Source organism: Anopheles nili, chromosome 2 (genome assembly GCF_943737925.1).
Source record: "Anopheles nili chromosome 2, idAnoNiliSN_F5_01, whole genome shotgun sequence".
Lineage (NCBI taxonomy): Eukaryota > Metazoa > Arthropoda > Insecta > Diptera > Culicidae > Anopheles > Anopheles nili.
In genome coordinates, this window is record NC_071291.1 from 4,666,868 (window position 1) to 4,687,233 (window position 20,366).

The 20,366-nt window shown below is 44.3% G+C and overlaps 4 protein-coding genes across 4 annotated transcripts; 1 reads left to right on the forward strand and 3 right to left on the reverse strand.

Moving 5' to 3' along the window:
* Positions 1 to 759: 759 nt before the first annotated feature.
* On the reverse strand, positions 760 to 10,184 carry LOC128722020 (zinc finger RNA-binding protein 2). Its single transcript, XM_053815831.1, has 8 exons — positions 10,135 to 10,184; positions 8,592 to 8,743; positions 6,678 to 8,528; positions 6,378 to 6,605; positions 4,414 to 4,520; positions 3,074 to 3,169; positions 2,636 to 2,987; positions 760 to 2,577 (listed from the first exon to the last, which is right to left on the reverse strand). The coding sequence occupies exons 1-8, from the start codon at positions 10,182 to 10,184 to the stop codon at positions 2,450 to 2,452; spliced, it is 2,964 nt and encodes a 987-aa protein (XP_053671806.1). The 3' UTR covers positions 760 to 2,449.
* Positions 10,185 to 10,986: 802 nt separating this feature from the next.
* LOC128721896 (malate dehydrogenase, mitochondrial) lies at positions 10,987 to 12,784 on the reverse strand. The gene is made up of 2 exons (XM_053815698.1): positions 12,609 to 12,784; positions 10,987 to 12,206 (listed from the first exon to the last, which is right to left on the reverse strand). The coding sequence occupies exons 1-2, from the start codon at positions 12,672 to 12,674 to the stop codon at positions 11,259 to 11,261; spliced, it is 1,014 nt and encodes a 337-aa protein (XP_053671673.1). The 5' UTR covers positions 12,675 to 12,784; the 3' UTR covers positions 10,987 to 11,258.
* Positions 12,785 to 13,573: 789 nt separating this feature from the next.
* On the forward strand, positions 13,574 to 16,000 carry LOC128730560 (GTP-binding protein Rheb homolog). Its single transcript, XM_053823627.1, has 5 exons — positions 13,574 to 13,786; positions 14,217 to 14,288; positions 14,354 to 14,561; positions 14,639 to 14,768; positions 14,831 to 16,000. Exons 1-5 carry the CDS (start codon positions 13,738 to 13,740, stop codon positions 14,918 to 14,920), a joined length of 549 nt encoding a protein of 182 aa, XP_053679602.1. The 5' UTR covers positions 13,574 to 13,737; the 3' UTR covers positions 14,921 to 16,000.
* A 934-nt stretch (positions 16,001 to 16,934) lies between these two features.
* LOC128721578 (DNA helicase MCM9-like) lies at positions 16,935 to 20,363 on the reverse strand. The gene is given in 2 exon segments (XM_053815346.1): positions 16,935 to 20,195; positions 20,272 to 20,363. Coding segments are annotated over 2 exon segments (3,306 nt in total). The 3' UTR covers positions 16,935 to 16,981.
* Between the last annotated feature and the right edge of the window lie 3 nt (positions 20,364 to 20,366).

A 20,366-nucleotide genomic window follows, 5' to 3' on the forward strand; every position in this document is an offset into this window, starting at 1 on the left:
ACCTTCATTCAAATTCTGAATTATTTTGTGCGTTTTCAAATGTGTAACTACTCTTACATAATCTATATTGAATTACGAGCATATTTCAGCACGTGATAATATTGCACGCCGCACGATTCGAACAATAGATATGTTGCGTGACATATAATCACAATTAACTAGCTTATTGCAGCCAAAACACAACAACGTGCAAAGTGGAAAAGATTAAAAAATTTGTCCCGAGTATTTCTCGGGCAAAACAGATAATTTTTTCACAAAAGTAACAGGAGAGCATACCAGTCGAAGGTGTAGTCATTTTAAAAATGTAAACGCTTAAAATACATAAAACGCTTAAAATTAGTATTCATTACTGACTAATAGATGGCGCTGATGGAGTACTAAGTACTTATGCTATTCGCTCATAGGTGTCGCTTTACAAATTCATGAAATATTTCATATACCAGTTTGTAGCGTCATCTATGGGCAATTCTTACAAGCATGGCATCTAATTTGTGTTATACGTAGTATTTTTTTTGTAGCACAGTAGGCTCATTCCAGAAAAATGGTACCTCCTTCCCGGTATGCTCTCCTGTTACTTTTGCGTAAAATTGTCTTCGTCTAGCCCGAGCAGTGCCCGGTTAGTTTTATACAGAACTTATGGAAAACCACATGTTTATCGAAATAAGTGGTCTGTGACCGTTTGACATTAACGTATCGTTCTTTGGTAAACACAAATGCAACAATAAAACACATTTTTAGCCGGAAACGAATATTCGCTAGGTAAATTCATGGATGCATTACTTTATTTCAAAGATCAAATATTCGATTTGATGCCTACTAGATATTTTCATTGTTATAAAGATGCAATAAATTCCAAGATGACTTGCTTTGTTCATTTAAATGGTTGGTGTGTGTCTATTACATTATGTTAAACGTTAAAATCGTTTCCTGCTGTCACGGATACATCCTACATTCTGTTCAGAGATATCCCATATGCAGACGTGGAGGGCGCATAATTATATTTGCTTGTTGGTAGTATAAACCATACCCTATACCTTCTTATACCTGCCGCTTACGCAGCTAATGCTACAACACTGTATAAAGTCTCATCCTATCTAATAGGGCGTGAAATGCCAGCACACGAACGCTCTAGCTTTCTCTTCAAGGATTTATTAATGCTGGAAATCCTCGCGCAGTACAGTATCTGCGGGAAATGGTTCCCGCGGGTTGCGGCACATCCAGCTGCAGTGAAATACTTCGTTACTTTAGCTATTTCACAACATTTTTCTTTATCTTTTCTATCCTACTACCAGTCAGACAAGGAGCCAGCCAGCCGCCAACCAAACCTTCCAATCTAGCCGATGAAAAAAAAAAACACTTCACTAGAAACATTATGCTTCAATTCGTTTCTGAACTTTCTCTCTTCTCTCTCTAAACTTTCGTTGCTATTGGTTGAGGAACAAAATTAATACATGCAACTACTTATCCTTCCTCAAGATGATAACGATACGGATGTGGTGAAACAATTGATAAAAATATGAAATAAATACGATTTCATGTAGATTTGCAATCGCTGCGCTTCAGAATAAACATGCCTCTATCCATTTCACGTGCACTGCACAAACGCATCAAGACAATACGTAGCAAATAATCGTAGAGGATAGCACACAATCGGATGATAATATCGAACTATGCATTCCCTATGCAGCCTAACGATGAAAGGAACTTAACTTAAGGTTCATGAGATAAGGGTGGGTAAGCCTTGCTCAACACAACATCCTGCCACGCTTGTACCGCCCACACACACGCACACAATTCTTAATTTAGTTTCGCCCATTAGCCAGATCAGTGTCGGGTTCAAGAACAAGTTTCATCTACTGACTAACAACACGTCAAATTTTGGATAATTTACGAATAAGTCTAATAATATTTTATCTCACATGCACCTCCTCCTCTTCTGTCCGTGCGCCACATTGCCTCTTCCTGAGCTTCAGTAATTGTGTTTTCCACGCTTGCGCCGCTTGGTTTAATAGTTAACAAGAATTTCAATTGATTTTGTTATCGAATACTTTCCTGGTTGCTAGTTTAGGTGCGAGATACACTCATCTTTAGGCGAAGGAGAACATCAACCATTCTAGTCACGTAAAAAGGCGTTTAATTATAGTGGCCAGCTATCCTGCTCCGGTCACCTTTATTGGCCTAGCGCTAAATGTTAAAAGATAGACTGAGTTGTCGATAGATAAGGGTGTCAAATGTAAAGTAGTAATTTGATGGAGACCGTGTTTGCCGGTACATAGTATATGGGGTAGATAAAGTCTACGCAACTAACGCAGCATCGTCTAGCAGCCCATCGAGGGCGATGGAACGATCCGTTGCGGAACGATCTACTCAAGATTTGTTGTTACGTAGGGTTGCTACATTTTAAAATGTCTACACTAATCTAGCGGAAATATTCTACCAGAGGTATCCTTTACTTTTCGCTTTTGCAAGAGTCCACTTCCATCGCAGTTACGTTAGTGGAACCGCTTGTCGAGGAGTTCGCAGCTACCGTGGAGGAAGCCGTCGAGTCTTCCTTCTTTAGCATCTTCCCGTTATCGACTGAAATTAGGGGACGATCGAATTAAGCCGGGTCTCACACACACGCGCCTTTACTCACCTTCACTTTCGTTTGCTTCCGCGCCCGAACGCCGGCGCTTGCGGTTGAAGCGCCAATTGCGGTTCCCGGCAAACTTTGGTGGCGGTAGCGGTTCGATGCCGAGCACTTTGTAGATCTGCCTGAAGGCGATGCAGCGCAGGAACATCTGCGCCGAGACAGTAATGTCCTCACGCTGCTGTTTACTCAGGCCGGCCAGCGTATCTTCCGGTTCCTTTTCGCATGGATCCAGCAAACCCGGACCGTTGATAAGGATGGCGGACGAGATCGCTTCCATGACGCGGCGCAAGCACTCGCCAGGCGTTAGTGCGTCACCCGCGGACGAGATGATCTTTTCGATCAACAGCTCCATTGCCTGCAAAACGGGACACACACGGGAGAGCATGATATCGCAAGCGAGGGTGTTGTGCACCACCGACGGAACAGAACCGCGAGACTTACCCATTGGCTAATATGGCTCCAGATCGGTATGCGTTGGCACAGGTCACGCATAATGCGCATAATCATCACGCACGATTGCAGCCCTGTGGCTCTAGCCTAAACACAATGTGCAGGCGGAAGGTGATCGCGAGAAAAAAAGAGAAAAACAGCCAAACATTAGTATCACTTCTATGCAACATTGTGTTCTTGCCACCAAGCTGTCGCTGGCACACTATTTAAATATATATCTCTAAACCAACACTTATCAGACACGCGAATGCGTAATCCATCCCCACAAATGCACATATGAAAGAAAAACAAATGGAAATTAGAACTAATCGTTTGAAACCATGCCTTATACGTTTGACCCCTAGCTTCCTGCTAATGTATTTGCGTACGAAAACTGAGCTAATTGTTATGCCAATGATTATCGAGTACAAAATCTGTTTCTTCACTCTTTGTGCCAGGAGCGCTCTATCGAACAAATCCAATCTGATGAATAGAACCTTTCAAAATGCAACTAAACTGGTTGACTATTATGAAGTTATTGTCCTATGATTCTCATTGGCATTCTATGCTGAGGATTCGTTATTGATAACCTATCATGTGCTATTCCTTTATACTTCTTTGGACGTTTGATAGCAGTTGTAGGATGCTGCATGATATAACTATTTTGTCTTCTTTTTCGTCGTGGCTTTTATTGTTTAAATGTAACGTTTTTGCACTGAAAGTTTCCAATTAATTCTAGTTGCATTGTACTTTACACTGCGAAAGTTGATTTTTCTTACATCAATTTAACGAACTCAACCATCACCTTATAAAGAACAAAAAAATGATAGAAAATTTATGGAATAAGTATCTAAATGACTAACATTTTAAGTAGCTAATTTTCTGCCCTTTGGAAAAAAGCTGAATTTACATTATATTTTTGTTATCATCCAGAGCTAGTCAACTTAATTAATTCCCTAATTGTTTCTCTCTAAGCTCCACAATCGCTGGGTTGGATGCAAAAGCTACCATATTCCTTTTCCTATTTGGCGGTATCGCTTTCGTACGCTCAACTATAGCGCGACACACGAGTAAGGAGTTACATTTTCTTCAGGATGGCACGGGTAATATAATGCTAAATACGTATACATGTTGGATTGCCAAGTAAAACAAAAACCAGTCGCCGAACCGGACACACTTTTCCCTGTGTTTCGCTGGACAGGAGCGTTCGAACGTATCGCCGTCGTGAAGTTACGGGTAATATACGCAAGACATAACTAAATATGTATCATCATGTATGCATTATTGTAAATAGATATTCAAAAAAAAGAGAAAAAAAGGAAGGAAGAATTTGGAGAAAAAAATACACAAACCTGGAACCATTTTGCATGACGCAGTGCAGCTAGCGCCTGTAGACAGGGCTCGCGTGGCAGGAGATCTTCGGTATTTTGAGCAGTCTGCTCCGCTGAAGATGCATTAGCTTCATTTTTTTGTTTGTTCGTTTTCGTTCAAACATTTTTTGTATGCACATTTTTTTTTTACATAGGTACATTTTTTATGCAGGTTTCGATATTGTGACATGCCGAAGGCAGGAACAGTATCGTCCGTCGTATTTTTTTTTGTTGATCGAGTTTTGGTCGATAAGTTTGTGTGATTTTTATCCCATATTTTATGTTTCCCCGCATTTGGTACAGGTGTTGGGTGGGTTTTTTGTTGGTTTTTGTTTTATGCATTTTTTTTATTTTTATTTTTTTGTTCGTTTGTTTCAATTCACAACAAAACACGTTCGATTGCAAAAATACACGGGAACGGGTTGAAGCGCGGATGTTTTGCATTCGATTCGTTTTTTGTTTTTTCATTTCAATGCATTACAATGCGCGCGCAGAGTAGCAAATAGCAGTAGTAGTAGTAGAAGTAGTAGTAGTAGGTAGGAGTAGCAGTAGTTTCGATTTCGATATTAACATATAAAATGAAGAAAAGAGAAAAGAATTATTTTAGACAGGGTGTTTGACCATGGTTCTTTTAAATACAATTTCAGTAAGACATCACGCGTAGCGGGATATGAATCGTAGACAAAAACGGATCAAGCATTCGTTATGTTTTTAAAATATAGCTTTTGCCAACAGAAAACATCGAAACGAATTGCTTGTATTTTACTATATCCCACTTATTAAAACAAAACTGAATAGGGACATCTTTCATATCAAGAACTTGGAAACTTCCAGAAAGGAGATACATGAGCACATTCATTGGTTCCGGGGCCAATGGCTCTTTATCGCCTTTCCGGCAAGGTTTGTGGACAGCCAGAGGATGGTCAAAAATCCTGTTTTGCGATGTTGTATGCTGTAGCTAGTTGTTTCTTCTTCAACTTTTCTTTATTTTGTTGTTTTGAGCTTTGCTCTAGACTATCGAGTAACAAGTACACTTGAATCTCCAACAGAAACACTTTGATTCCAGCGAACGGTGGCAAACTGATGGATCATGATTGGTTAGACATTACTTGATTTCGATAATGAGAGAAAGCAAAAGTGAATGAAAAAAAAACAGAATTGCGATTGCACATAATACGCAAAGTATGTGCATTATTTTAAACCAACAAGGTACTCTGCCGGAAAGTTTAAATCATAAAAACAATTGAACGCTGTTGAAAATTTACAGCCATACCTGGACTTCTATATTTGGTAAGTAAAAATTGTCAGAAATTTAATCATGTTTGTCGTTCCCACCGTTGGCTAGAATAGACTACTACTGAAACGCCACAGCTTCCAGAAAAGATTCCTCGTTATTTGTTCTTATTTTTATCCCTTGCCGTTTCATCCAACCTACTCCACTGTGGACGATGTGCCGACAAAAAAACATTTTACACGAGATCGCCAAGAGAAGAAAATGAACCCTTCCCTCCTGTCCGGACAGCGAAGCGAAAGATTAAACCTTGCTTTTGAAATCCAAAACGCATCCGTTACATCGGTACGATAGCAAAATGAAACCGCAAGGCATGGAACGTTTCCATGTATTTATCTGTCAATATTTCCTCCCGGAACGGAACGGAAGAACCAATGTATGAAATGGTGCATATTAGCTTTGAAGCTCTATTCACAGCCAGTAACGGTAGGCTTTCTTGAAATATTCAATACATATATTATGCGTCTGAAATCTATGGAGATGCCAAATTTTAATTCCCGAACGGATAACTCTGGAACGTTAATATCACAGTATGTCATTTGTTCCTATACATGACAGAAAAATTAAGGACGATGTTGAGCAACGGATCAGGAAAGCAAAACTGAATTTAATTCAATTAAAGGGTTATACCTTTTTTCTTAAAAACATGACTTACCTTCGCGCAGCAGGGGAGATGTGAGCGATATCTTTACCGTAATGTTGCTATCGGTGATGAGAACAGCCCCTTCGACAGGAGCCATTGTCACCGTGTACCGATGGTCTTCAGCGATCTTTTTCAGCTGGATCGGCAATTCCGTTGCGACCCGTTTCAACAGTGACGTGGTCGGTTTCTCCGCACACAGTACTACCAACTGCACGCAATTATCGCCGTGCAGCAGCAACCCTAGCAATTACGATGAAAAAAATGTTAACGAAAAAAGAAAACACATCTTTGCAAATGCTCGAGGTAACATACCTTTGGCAAGCAAGCCCACGCGCATGACACCCTTAAGCAGACGAATCGTAGTGCCTTCCGTCTCTTTGTGGAACGAAATCATCTGATTGGCCTGTCCTGATTTGCCGCCTGTGGAGGAACCGGTGGCCGTAGCAGCCGTCGAAGGCTGTTGTGGCTGAACCTCTTGATCTTTCGCCGGATCATTGGTTTGTTCCTTCTTCACCACCTCGGTGGTGGTGGTGGTGGTGGATGTCGCCGAGGGTGATGCCACGGGTTGAGCATTGGCAGCGGCACCGCCACCGCTCGTCATCACGTCCGACACAAGCTTCAGGGCACGTTCCGTGTGCGACACAATGCGCTGAATCGTTTGCAGTTCCTCCTCCTTGGGGTAAATTTCGGCATGCCGCGCTACCACGTGGCGATCGTCCGAGGATTCCGGACGTCGCCCAGGCAACATACCGAAGAACGGATGCCGTCCAAAGGTACGCATGCCATGGTCTTCCTCCATCTCGGCGTCGGCTATGCGCCGACGGTTCCAAAACTCCTCCTGCATGGCCTGGCGGTGTGCACGCGCTTCCGCTATCTTCTTCTGCTTTACCGTCGGCTTAATGTCCACCACCAGATCCGGTTGCACTTTCTTTTTGTATTGCAGTCTGTGCCGTCGTCCCTTCATGTGCATTTCCTTCGCGTTCGGGTCGTTGAACTTGCACTCGCACAGCTTACAGCTGAAGCTGACTAGCTTACCCTCGTCGTCCTTTATTTCCTCGATGAACTCGCTACCCACCGGGCGGACGGATTCTTCCGACGATTCGGTCCCACCTCCGCCACCCGCACCACCCCCCTCCGATGCTTCACCGCCGGTGCCTCCGTCTTTCTTTTCATCCGCGCTAGGCGTTGGTTCGCAGGCGGGTATCGGTTTGCCAAGCTTCGTGTGCAGCTTCACAACCTTCTGGTGTTTGGCCCCACGGACGTGCGCCGCGTACGCATCGTTTCCTGTGCACGTGACACCGCACAGCTCACAGTGCAGGCTGTTGGCAGGCCGGGCTGGTGTAGCTCCTCCCGGTTCGGTCGCCTGCTTCATCAATAGCTCGCGCTTCTTGTGTTTTTGGCCCTCCAAATGCTCCCGGTAGGTCTGCGGTCCGGCGCAGCTTATTTTGCACACATCGCAGTAATGTATCAGCAGGGGCTTCGGTGCCGGCTTGCGTGTCTTATAGTTTCCTCCATGGCCGCCATGCATTCCCTTGGGAGTTTTGTAGCCCTGCCAGGTACCGGCTGCCGGTCCGGGTCCACTAGCCATCACTGCATTGCCGGGAACAGAGCCCGGTGCACCCGTCATTACCGCTTGCTGCACAGCTCCCGTACCCCCAGGCACGTTCGCGGGGGCCTTGGCGTTGGGCGGATGCTGGGGGTGCTGCTGTTGCGCGACATACATGGTGGCCGCACCGTACAGGGCCGCGTCGTAGCTCGGATAGCTGGTTGAATTATTCTGCACCACAGAACCGGCAACGGTGGCCGGTTTCGGTGTAGAGTGCACGGTCGTCACCGTTTGTGAGTAGCCGGTCGCTTGCGTAGGCACGTACGCTTGCGCTTGTGTGGCCACTTGCTGGGCCACCGTCTGCTGGGCAGTTGGATATTGCTGGGACGCTTTGTTCGGTTGTAGGGCGGTACGGGCCGGCTGTGGCGCGTAGGCAGTTGCCTGAGCCGGTTGAAATCCCGCAATCACCTTCGGTGCTCCACCGGTTGCGTCGTATCCGGTTGGTGCCGAATATCCTGCCGTTGCCCCCGCCGCCTGCTGGTAGTAGGTTTTCGACGTATCGTACGTCTGTGTGGTGCGCCCGTACCCGTAGTCGTACGTTGCCCCCGTTGCCGTGGCTACAATGAAAAGAGAACCATGAGTATCTGCACATGCACATGCAGATATCGAGTGATGCTTACTGGCGTATGCTCCCGGTGTGGCTGCGGCCTGGTATGCTTGGTCGTATCCCGTCTGACGGGCCGTTCCGTAGGAAGCACCTGCCGGAGCTGGTGCGGAAGCTACTGCGTAGCCTGTCTGTGTGGTCGGATAGGCAGTTCCTGTGGCTGTAGTGCTGCAAACGAGAGTGTCGGAAGGAAATGAAATACGAACGCCGTTTTAATTGTGGACTGGACCGTCATCGCGCAAACAGCATTATCTCGAAATGATCACTAGCAGCACCCAATTGGCTATCCCGGGGCCCGACCACCTCCTTAACAAATGCACATAATCACCACGATATGTTGAGCAATGTTGCACTCGATTGTTTGAGACACTTTAGCTGAAACTGCCGAGATACGGAAACGTCGGACGGAGAGTGAACCAGTGCATTCGCCGTTTGCCGGGTTGCTCGAGAAAAAGAAAACTTCCGATTGCGGCAATCAAAAGTTCGTTCGACTCTCTTCCGGAATGCAAAAAGCGCAGCCAAACACAGTAGCTATTTTCTGGAACGAGAGCCAGACACGGCGAATATTTTCTCTTGCAGCTGATCCTCTCCGTTTTCCGATCACAATTGCACGGCAAACATCCCGGTTGCTTCGATGGTTTCGTGATATCATCGATTTTCAGGGCAACCACCTAACTACACCACTATCTCGCCGGGTTTTGCTCGCGATATTGCATTTTCTCCACAAATGCTCTTTCTCTGCTTCCGTGCTCCGTAGATGTCTATTTCAATCCTTCTCCAATACAGGGACCTCCACACGGATGTCCCTCGTTCTGCCTTAGGCACGCTGCAACGTGCTCGCACACGCTACAGCTCTACGGCACAATATCGATGTGCGGCTTGCTGTACACCCTCTTCCGTTCTTTCTACCAACGATCACTGCGTGCTCATTTTTGTTTGATCATTGAAAGGGTTTCCCCCGACAGCGAGAGCGATTGTACGCGCACCCCGTGGAAATTGCCGTTCGATATGTGCTCTTTTCCGGATGGTTTTTAATTATGCAACACAGAGCTTTAAATACCCTTTTGACACACTCGCGGTGCGTTCTTCAAACCGAGCTCAACGTCGTTCCTAAGCGGGACAGATTGCTGCAGCGTACTCCACCGCCGTCGCCCCATTACCTATACGCGCACAGCATACTAACACCTGCCCGAGGTCTTGTTCAGGAAATGCTATTTTTCACCAACTGAAGATGTCAACTATTTTCTCATGAGGTTGCATTCTATCCACAAGCTGCACCTGTTAGCATCCATCATTATAACGATTCATCTGGAGAAGCACTGGGTGATCACGGTATGCGACGGAGAGGAACACAGCAACCCGAACAACACAACGTCGCTCTCATTCACAACTCGACCAATTCATGTTCCTACCAAGAACCTACAAATGCCGGCTAGTTGGTACTAGTTGGCCGGAACACGTAACACTAACCGCCGTCTCTTTTCTCCCACCCAAAAATCAAGCACGTCAACCACCCGACTGCACCAGACCCGGTGCATTTCAACTATTGGCGAACTTACCTGTACTGAGTCGCTCCATGAGGAAACCCAAAGTAGTTATTAGTGGCCATACTTTCCCAGCGATGGCGAGCTTATGATGTGAAAACTAATTTCTTCTTCTTCTTCGTTGTCGTCCTTTTGCTCGATTTGTCTTCGTTCCGAGATGATTTACTCTGCGGTACGCGAGGTTCCCGTAGAAAATTCACTGACGATTTCGAACGACAGAATCGCACAATTGACTCGCTACGATAAATCGCGGTTTCTATTGCCCATGTGTTAGGTCTTTCTCCTATGTTTGTTCAAATTCCCTATAATATCTTGCCTGTTTTGCACAACGTTTCCTGCACCCGACTGTGTGCCTAGTGGATTCTGCGTTGTAAAATGTCAAACAATTCGCTCTCTTGAAGTTTACAATGGTGCCTAGTGAAGTGAACATATTATAGTGTTTTTTTTATCTGTTCCACCAAAACAACTTTTCAAAAAACTATTAGTTAACACATATTGATTGCATTATTAGATTAATCTTTTAACTTCCCCCTTTAACCATACAGTATACAAATAAGTTACTTTTATACTGCATATTCATCAACATCTTGCTGGGATTCATTCAAAACCATGTAGACGTTAAAATTACCTCATGGTCTTACTGAGATACTAATATTATTTGTATTAACGTTAATCTTAGACCAAGGGCTTTGCGAGAGTTGCTACAGCCTTGGGCTATTGGCATCATTCGGAAGTGTTCCCTATTGAATAAAAACGTATGCCAAGCATCTTAGGTCAAGGGCACAGAAACAACATACATGCATGCATACTAACAGTTTGACCAACGTTCAAAACTCCAACAGTAAATGAGTCCACTGGTTTGTACCAAATAAATTAAATTTTATTTCCATACAACATTCGTTTGTTTCGGTCTACACATTATGGCGGATTGTTTGTATATTGATTTATTTATTGTAGCTCAAGTTCACTGGCCATTCTCGATGAGGCTAACGTGGTTATTCCGGAACTCATGGGTTTCACCTACGAGCTAAGGAAAACTTTGGTTCGTGAGGGATTGATTAAAAGAAATGCTCTACTAGCCAACCGTTCGACGTTGGTTTGTTTGTCGAGAATCGTTAATTTATGTTCCCATGTTCCATTTAGTTGTTCTTCACAAAGTCCTCTCCCTTCTGGATGTTTTTCTTCAGCTCCGGGATGGCTTTCTTCAGCAGCTCCTGCTCAAAAGCATTCAACTTCGGCAGACCCAGGTTCTTCTCTAGGCCGTTCTTACCGAGCAGCAATGGAGTCGCAAAGTACTTGGCCTCAGTAACGTCCGATCGGACGTACGCGCATTCTACGACGTTCTGTTCGCCGTTCATTGCACGTGCCAGTGCCAAAGCGAAGCGAGCACCAGCGTAGGCCATCGAAAGGGTGGCCGAACCCGCACCAGCCTTAGCCTTCACTACTTCCGTGCCGGCTTCCTGAATGCGTTCGGTCAAGGCAGTAATTTTATCCTGCGGGAAGCTCACTGCTGGCTTCGTCTGAGATAACACCGGAATAATAGTGACACCCGAGTGTCCGCCAATGACGGGGACGTTCATCTTTTGAGGATCGACACCTGCTGCTTCGCCAATGAACGTGTTTGCTCGCACGATGTCGAGCGTCGAAACACCGAAAACACGTCGCGGGTCCAGCACACCGGCCTTCTGCAACGTGTCGCACGCAATCGGAACGGTCGAATTGACCGGGTTGGAGATGATTCCGATGAGTGCTTTCGGGCAGGCCTTAGCGCAACCGGCAGCCAGATCGCGCACGATCGAAGCATTCGTGTTGAACAGGTCGTCACGAGTCATACCGGGCTTGCGAGGTACTCCGGCCGGAATGATGACGATGTCGGCACCTTTAAGTGCTTTTTCCAGATTTTCCAGTCCATTGTATCCAGTCACTTTCGACTGAGTTTCAATGTGCGACAAGTCAGCGGCAACACCGGGCGTATGGACAATGTCGTACAGCGACAGTTCCGTCACCAGCGGGCTGTTCTTCAGCAGAAGCGACAGTGGTTGACCGATTCCACCTGAAGCACCGCAAACGGCCACCTTTACATTGTTCTGCAAATGGAGGAAATAAACATAAAACGATAACGTGACTTAACGTGATTGTTTCTTATCGGCAAGTCTGTGAGGATTGTGTGCGTATAAACCGTTTTAAAACCACCTACGAAAAAACTGTCCCCATAAGATTAAGGTACAACGTTACGTAAACATTTGCCCCTCGCCGCTCCGCCGGTGCATTGCTTAAAACAGTTGGCAAATTCTTGCCTCCTTTCGCGCTCGCGCGCTCAGTTTTTTCACACACTACACACAAACGCACATAGTCTATCGATTGCCTTGAGAAGGTCGAGATTATGTCAAGGCTCAGAATCAGATAGAAGGTCACCTTCTTGTTTTCCAACAAATCTTTCGCGGATCATAAAATCCGATGGACCGGGAGTGTAATGGCCGAAAGCTCACCTGGCTCGTGGTGGAAAAGTTCTTGGCACCCTGGCTGGCGACGGTTTTCACGGCACGGGCAAACATCTTTCCTTCCGATGGGGAAAATCAGGATCTGCGAGATACGGTTGCGGCTAGCGGTTCGGTACTGTGACTTTATTCAGAGAGCACGTCTCTTGTTGGCTCGATTCGCGGAGGCCTGATCTTTTACACAACGGGGTGGCGAGGGCGGAACGAAACGTCAAACCACGCATGACAGCAGTAGTCATTCCCGAATGGAGCAGTGCTGCCGAAGGAAGTGTATATTATTTTTATCGAACACTGTGCGCGTAGATAAATTTTGTCCTTCACGAAGAAACCAAAGACCAATTTCTGCGTAAATTATAATATGCCACTATTATGAATTGAACCGGGTTTGATCAACCAAACAAACGGGTCCCCCTGACAGCTGACTCGTTTCATTTGATGGGTGCACTGGAATTCAAAATACGCAGAGAGAAGGCTTTACCTGCGTTTGTGCTTTCTCGTCTTCTATTGCTTCGTATGCATGGCAGCTTGAGTTTGACTGATAGATCTGCCATCTTCCACCACAATTGGCTCCATTTGGAACGCAAAAAGAACAACACGCGCAGAAGCATTTTCGCCTGAATCGGCCGCCCGTGCTGCTTATCGTAGGGCCAAGAAGTCATTCGGGTGTTTTCCTCCGTGATATTGGGATTACGCGAACCTGTGTGCCGTGCGTATGGCATGAAGCAAAAATCGTACCTGATACCATTCCCAGCAAAATTGTCTACTCTGTTGCCCCGTTATTTCGTGATTCAAGGACGGACCGTTTAGTGGCCATTCAGGGGTTGCCTTTCTATTTTATCCTGTTGTCGATGTAGAAACTTTCCTGTTACGACTATTGCGTTGCATTTTACGACAGAGTGTAGCAAATTATTTAGCCAATTGCTTTGGTCATACGAACGACAAGCCAAGGTCGGAAGAGAACAGTTCATTGTTCTCGACTGTGTAGTGCCTCTGACGTTTCATCTTACTGAGATCAAACGTTAATCGATCATTATCCTACGTGTGGGTTGTGGTCGCCGCTGAACATAAAATATCATCTATATTAGAGCCAGAAAGGCTACGCTAGCGTATATCCTTAAAAATGACTCACAAACAGCGTAATGTGGCTATGATGGGATATCGTTCCGTAGGTAAGTACTTTATAGTCAGTCCATTATTTCAAGCATTATAGGTTTTCCAAGTTTCGCGATAGGCCCATACTTTTTATGTCACTTCTATGAGCAACAATTTTTCGTAAAGAAAAAAAAGAATCTGCGTAATCAAGCCCGTTTGTAAATCCACGGTCGATCTCAGTCGTAATCATATGCTCAAATATGCTCTAGCGCCGGCTCGGTGTCGCCAATCGAGCTAAATAGTGAATGCGTCATCGCATGTATGTGACATTTATCAATGAAAATAGTCTGCGTTCTAGTTACCTACATTTGATATCCTTAGGATGACGAATCACCGTCACTATCAACATGTTGTAATATATCCACTCCCTGAAAGGCTGCAATTATCCAATGTTCTTTAGATAGAAAAGAATGAAGTTATACTATAATCTTTTTATTCATTTTGCAGGAAAATCATCTCTTAGCATACAGTTTGTCGAGGGACAGTTTGTGGATTCTTATGATCCCACTATCGAAAATAGTAAGTAGTCTAAGATCTTCTCTTCGCAACTGATACTTAATGAATACCAACTTGATTGCCAACAGCTTTTACGAAAAAAACCCGTATACATCAGACTGATTATGAAATTCGATTAGTCGACACAGCCGGACAGGACGAGTATAGCATTTTCCCCGCCCAGTATAGCATGGATTTCCATGGCTACGTTTTGGTCTACTCGATAACTAGCCAACGATCATTCGAAGTGATAAAAATCATCTACGACAAGTTACTCGATGTGATGGGGAAGGCCTAGTACGTATGCCAAAACACGGCTTTGTATCACCCAAAAAGGACCATACTAATGATGGTTTAATTGCTCATATTTTCAGTGTTCCGGTTGTTCTGGTTGGAAACAAAACAGATCTCCACCAGGAGCGTGCTGTTCCAACCGAAGAAGGACGCAAGCTGGCCGAACAGTGGAAGGCACAATTCCTGGAAACTTCTGCTAAACAAAACGAAGTATGTATTTTCAATGTTACACAAAAAACTATTTTAATTCATTTCGTTTTTCATTTTTACAGTCCGTGAACAATGTATTTTCATTGCTAGTCGCGCAAATAGAACGGGATAACGGAAATACGAGCGAAAAGTCGAGTTGTTCAATTTCGTGAGCTATTCAACGGTACGCGGTTTATGCAAGCACTCAACGCAGCACTATTACGATCGTGCTGAAAAAAAATCATTTTTCCTATTGCTATTGTTCGGTAAAATGTTGCAAATCGTAGTTACACAATCGGGCAAGGATATTTTTTGTCAAACTTTGATCATTTGATTGCAAAGTAGATTTTGGCCTTAATTATGCGTTATATTATTTACCTCAAAACACACAACATTAAATTATACCACAATCCAACTCTGAGCATCAACATGCGCCTAGAGTTTTTAGGTCCGCTAGATGAATTAGGGCTCATCAGTAAAATTGCAACAGTAAGCATGAGAGTAAGAATTAGAATCCTTTCGACATTTTCTGTAAGAGCATGTAATTATGTAATGAATTCCCTAACTAATGATTTAACAGAATAGTTTATACACGCGAACAACATGCAGAACTCGACCGTCTATCAAATGGCAATAGGATATAAATCGTAAAAAAAATAAAACACGTTCTTGAAGTACGAATATTAAGGAAAAATTTAGCCAAATTTATTTCAACTATAAAACACGAATGCATCATCACTTATATCCTTACAGTAATGCAATCCTAACACTCAAACAAGAGCAATGTGAAACTTAATGTCGCAAAAGGAAACATGAAATAGTATGACAATGATTAGCAGGATTTTCTAACTTTCATGAATGTTTTTTTGATGTGTTTTAGTTCTGTTATTCTCGTTTGTTATGCTAAGTACAGCGATTATTATTGGGCCGTTAGGCTTTATTACCCTGGATTGTTTTTTTACATTATAATGAGAGTGATACAAGTGGCAGAGAAAGATATTTCAGTGCACTTTGAAGAAATCCAGAAACGGTAGTCTTATACATATATTTTACTTCAAATATATACACACTAGATATACGTATACACACTTCGGGGATAAGAACCTTTAAGACATGATGCAATTCATCTTGCATAAAGTTCAGATGCATTGATTTGTACTGCGGATACGAATAAAATCCTCAGACATTGTTGTACAGAAGTTGGATAAACACATTCTAGTAACACCTACTCTCAGACCATGCTTCACATGGAATTGTACTAATCATGGATTACTGAGTATTAGAATAAAGGTAGCATGAACGGTAAGAAATCAAAAAAGCTTGAAAATGGAAAATGATGTGTTCATTTTATTATTTTTTCATGTTAGAACTCAACGATGAGAATGACTCCGATTATAAATGATTGTACACTGTGTGGAAAATATGTCGAGATCGAGAGAGCTGAAAAAGCAAATCAAATCCCACACATGATTCAATTTTTTGCTCAGCAAGAAAATCTTATTCATCAGTAGCAAAATCCCGAAGGTATAAAGTTAGAAACAATAAATAACTTACCAAAGGCGCCCGGTACACAGCAGAAACCATTGTAAAAAGTTCATCAATATATTTTGCTTATTGATCTAATTTCTACAAAATTGAAGATTTAAGGTGATATAAAAATGCGCAAATACTCTGGTTGGAACCCAAAGGAACGTTACTAACGTGTATAAAGAAAGCATAAATCAATAGTACATCATTTCAATTACATGCAATGTATTGATTGATTATCGGGCGCTAACGGCTCAAATGTCTCTTAAACACAATTTAGCGTGGACGTAAACGTTACTTTTTCATTTAAATTCTGTGTGAAGCTAAGAAAATGAAGCTGCTTTATTCCTTCCGATAAACGGAAGCAGTTTTTCGTTATCATAGATGACACGAAGAAATTGTATTTTATAGAGGAGCCTAATGCAGAAACCACATCAGTGGATTTCTTTTTTTTATTCTGAAACTCTATGATGTTTTAATTGATTAATTTTTAACTGCATGTGTTCGGACTAAAGGAGCGGTGATGAAGTAAAAGACGGTCGAATCGAGTACTATGCAATATTATTGTAAATTATATTTTAAGACAAAATACAATGCAATAAGGACGTCGAAAAGAACTACGACAAAATAAAACACAAAACAATATCATAAGAAGGCAAAAAGAAAATCAATAAATATCACAGGTGTTGCTAATGGCTACAAGGTCCCTACAACTCAATGTCTAGTAAATGCAACTCAAAATCTGCATTTCTGTTTTCATTACAATCAAAAAGACCGCTGTACTGTGAAACGCTTTCTTCTGCGCTAGCCGATGTCGGCTTACGAGGATCATGCCGCAATGATTCGTCTCGTATGACAGACTCGTACGCACTATCATCCTCTATCGGCATGCGCGGTGGTTCAGGCTTTTTCGGTTGAAATTCAAATTGTTGCAGCTTTTCACGTGTCTGAGTGCGCACTCCCGGGACGTAAGAGATATTGGCCGTTGGCGGCACAGCATCGCAGAGCAGTGGAATTTCTCCAGAGGCTTCGATTTGGAAGTTTAGAAGGTCGTCTACATCATGTGGGGCGCTAATAGATGCGGGTACTGTAGGCGACGATGTAACTTCCACAGGGCATGTGCGTGGTTTTGATCGTTTAAATTGATACGCTGATAGATTTGAGCAATCATCCGGGATATCATTTCCATTGATAGTACCTAGCGTATTGGGAATTGTGTCATCCAGTGCTAAACAAACTTCTCCCCTGCTCGGTTTTGGTACGATTGAATCAGCCGCATCGATACTAAACGGTTGACTTCGATGTTCGACCGCTGGTGGATCAGCTTCGATTGTTGGTACTAATTGCGTCGTGTTTGAAACCGTACCGGAAGGATCTTTTATTGGAATCACCTCTAACGGTTCCATTCTCAATGGGCGTGCTGATTCGAGATCGTCTTTGAGTTCGTTCACGAAGTCATCATCATCGTCGTCAAATATTTTACTTGTATCCAATAATGCGCTGAATGAAGCGTCCTTACTTTGCGTCTTGTTCGATTACCTGTCGATTGATAGCATTCCACTAGTAAAATTATTACGCAAAGATCCCAGTAAATTCCCCAGGGCCGCTTCATTCAGCGGTAATTTCACGGACAGATCTTCTTCAACTTCGCTCGGTGCATGTTTTCGTTTCCGTGTTAATCCACTGGTACTCGTAGTTACCGTGCTTGTATCATTGTATTCTTTTGATGCATCTGTTATTGCAGCATTCCGCAGCTTTTTGAAATTCACCTTCGCATGAAAGCCGTACTTGGACTGTGCAGAAGGAGATTGGAAAGTAGTATCCTGTCCGCCCTGACGTATATTCTCTGTGAACTGTGTCGATGTAACACAAACATTGGATAGTGGTAAACTGCTACTCACTGCAAGCTGACTGCTTACGTCGCGATCGGTGATCGTGGAACAGCCTACTTGGGATATTTGTTGATCCGCTTGCTTCTGTTGCTGTTTTGCTATCATTTCGCGGTGATACCGCCGAAGAATGTTCGCATCGACAGGACGCACAATTATTGAATCTTGCAAATCGTTATGCAGATTTAGTGCATGTAACAGGCGATCGATGAAGTTTTGTTCCGGTCCAAGTGGTAGATCTGCTTTAATTAGATCGTGTGTAACAATGCCAATTTTTCCGAAACCCCAGCTAGCTTCCATCAGCTGGATGACAGTGATCGCATCGATCGGTGTAACCTCCGAGCGAAACAGTAGCCTTGCATGTGCTTGCGCCAACCTAAACAGACTGTCCAACAGACGTATCGTCGTACGCGTAGGATCTCGAAACGGATCTAAACGGCACGCTTTGTAGTACGCTCCCAGGATGATGTTCGCCTGGTGCGAAACTCTCGGATGAATATCTTTAATGGCAGCGAAATGGAGCTGTAATTTTTCCAAATCCCAATAAGCTACGCGATCCACATGTCTGGTGGTGTTATCGAAGCTTTTCCGTTCGTTGTCCGTTACAGCAAGTGCCAGCAGATGGTTCGCTATATCCGCATCCCAGTCGGGTGCCCGAATGTCTTGCAAAATTAACACCATATCGAAGCGAGAAAGCAACGGACCCCCGATGCCTATATTAGCCGCCGACATGCCTTCTCCGTGGGACATTGTGTAGAGATTCTTTGGATTAGTGGCGGCCAGAACGACACATCGCGTGCTAAGCTTACAGACCATGCCCGCTTTGGCCACGCTAATCGTTTGCTGCTCCATCGCTTCGTGGATGGAGGCTTTATCGGTTTCACGCATAAGATTGAACTCGTCAATGCAACATACCCCACCGTCCGCTAGGACGAGTGCACCAGCTTCTAGTTGCCACTCTCCTTCGTCTTTCACCGCGGCCGCTGTCAGCCCCGCCGAGGAGCAGCCCATACCAGTGGTAAACACAGCGCGGCTTGCAATTTCTGAAGCAAACTTGAGCAACTGTGATTTAGCCAAGCCAGGATCTCCTACAAGCAGCAAATGAGAGTGACCACGCACAGTGGCCCCACTAATCGTGTCTTCTGGGTCAACCAACCGCTCGGCACAGGATGCTAGCGCAAGCGCAATGGCCAACTTGACTGGGTACATGCCTCTGATAGCAGGCGCAATTGATTGCACCAGCAGATCCCGTGCGGCCAACTCACCAATTTCGCGCACCAATTCCTGCCACTCAGCCTGAACGCACAACAAATGTTCTGGTAAATCTTTCGACCAGTTTGCTTTGCTCTCTTCGCGCATCACACTGTTCGCGCGCAATGCTATAGTAATCTCCGTGCGTCGGCCAACAACTGGCGGTTTCCAACGGTGCTCAATGCGTCCACAAATCGTCACACAATCTCCCGGTTGGCAGCAGTCAACAAGGTCATCCTCAAGTGTTACCACCAACGAGGCCGGTACGTTTCGTTCGCTCATGATCTCCTGGATACGTATCTCCTGGTAGTCACGGCAATACTCTGGCTCTGGCTGGCTTGATATTGGTTGCAGCTGACCGCGGCATCCGGCCTCTCGCGCATTTGGACAGGGACCAGGAGGATCGAACACGTACGACTTGGTGTAATCCGCCTCAAGCAGCACAGTTTGTTTGCAGCGCGTGCACACATACTTACGCTTAAACTCGAGAAACCGGCTGGTAGTCATACGCGTGACACTGCCTTTTACTTGAAGGAACTGACCGACGTTGTTGATGCTCGGATAGGCTGCCTTTCGTAAGTCCGCCGGCGAAATCGGCAAATTCACGAACCGCACGTGACAGTTTTGCTTTATTTGAAATCCAGGCTCCAGGAACAAGTTTCCCTCGATGAGTGCCTTTTGCGCGCGCAGCAAACATTCGTTCCAGCGAGTAAGCTCCGCTGTAGTATCCTGAAAGAGGTTGGTAAACAGCTGCGGTTGTTTGCGTTGGAGATGCGTTAGGCTGCAAAAAGGAGCAAACATTTCAGTTGCAGGATTCTATACTGCTTTCAATAGCTGAATTTAAAGCAGGAACATACTTGACGCGAATACAAACGTGCAACAAATCATCGGGATTGTTGAGCAGATCAGTGATCTCTTCATCGTGGTACTGTTTTAAATAAGGTTCCATTAT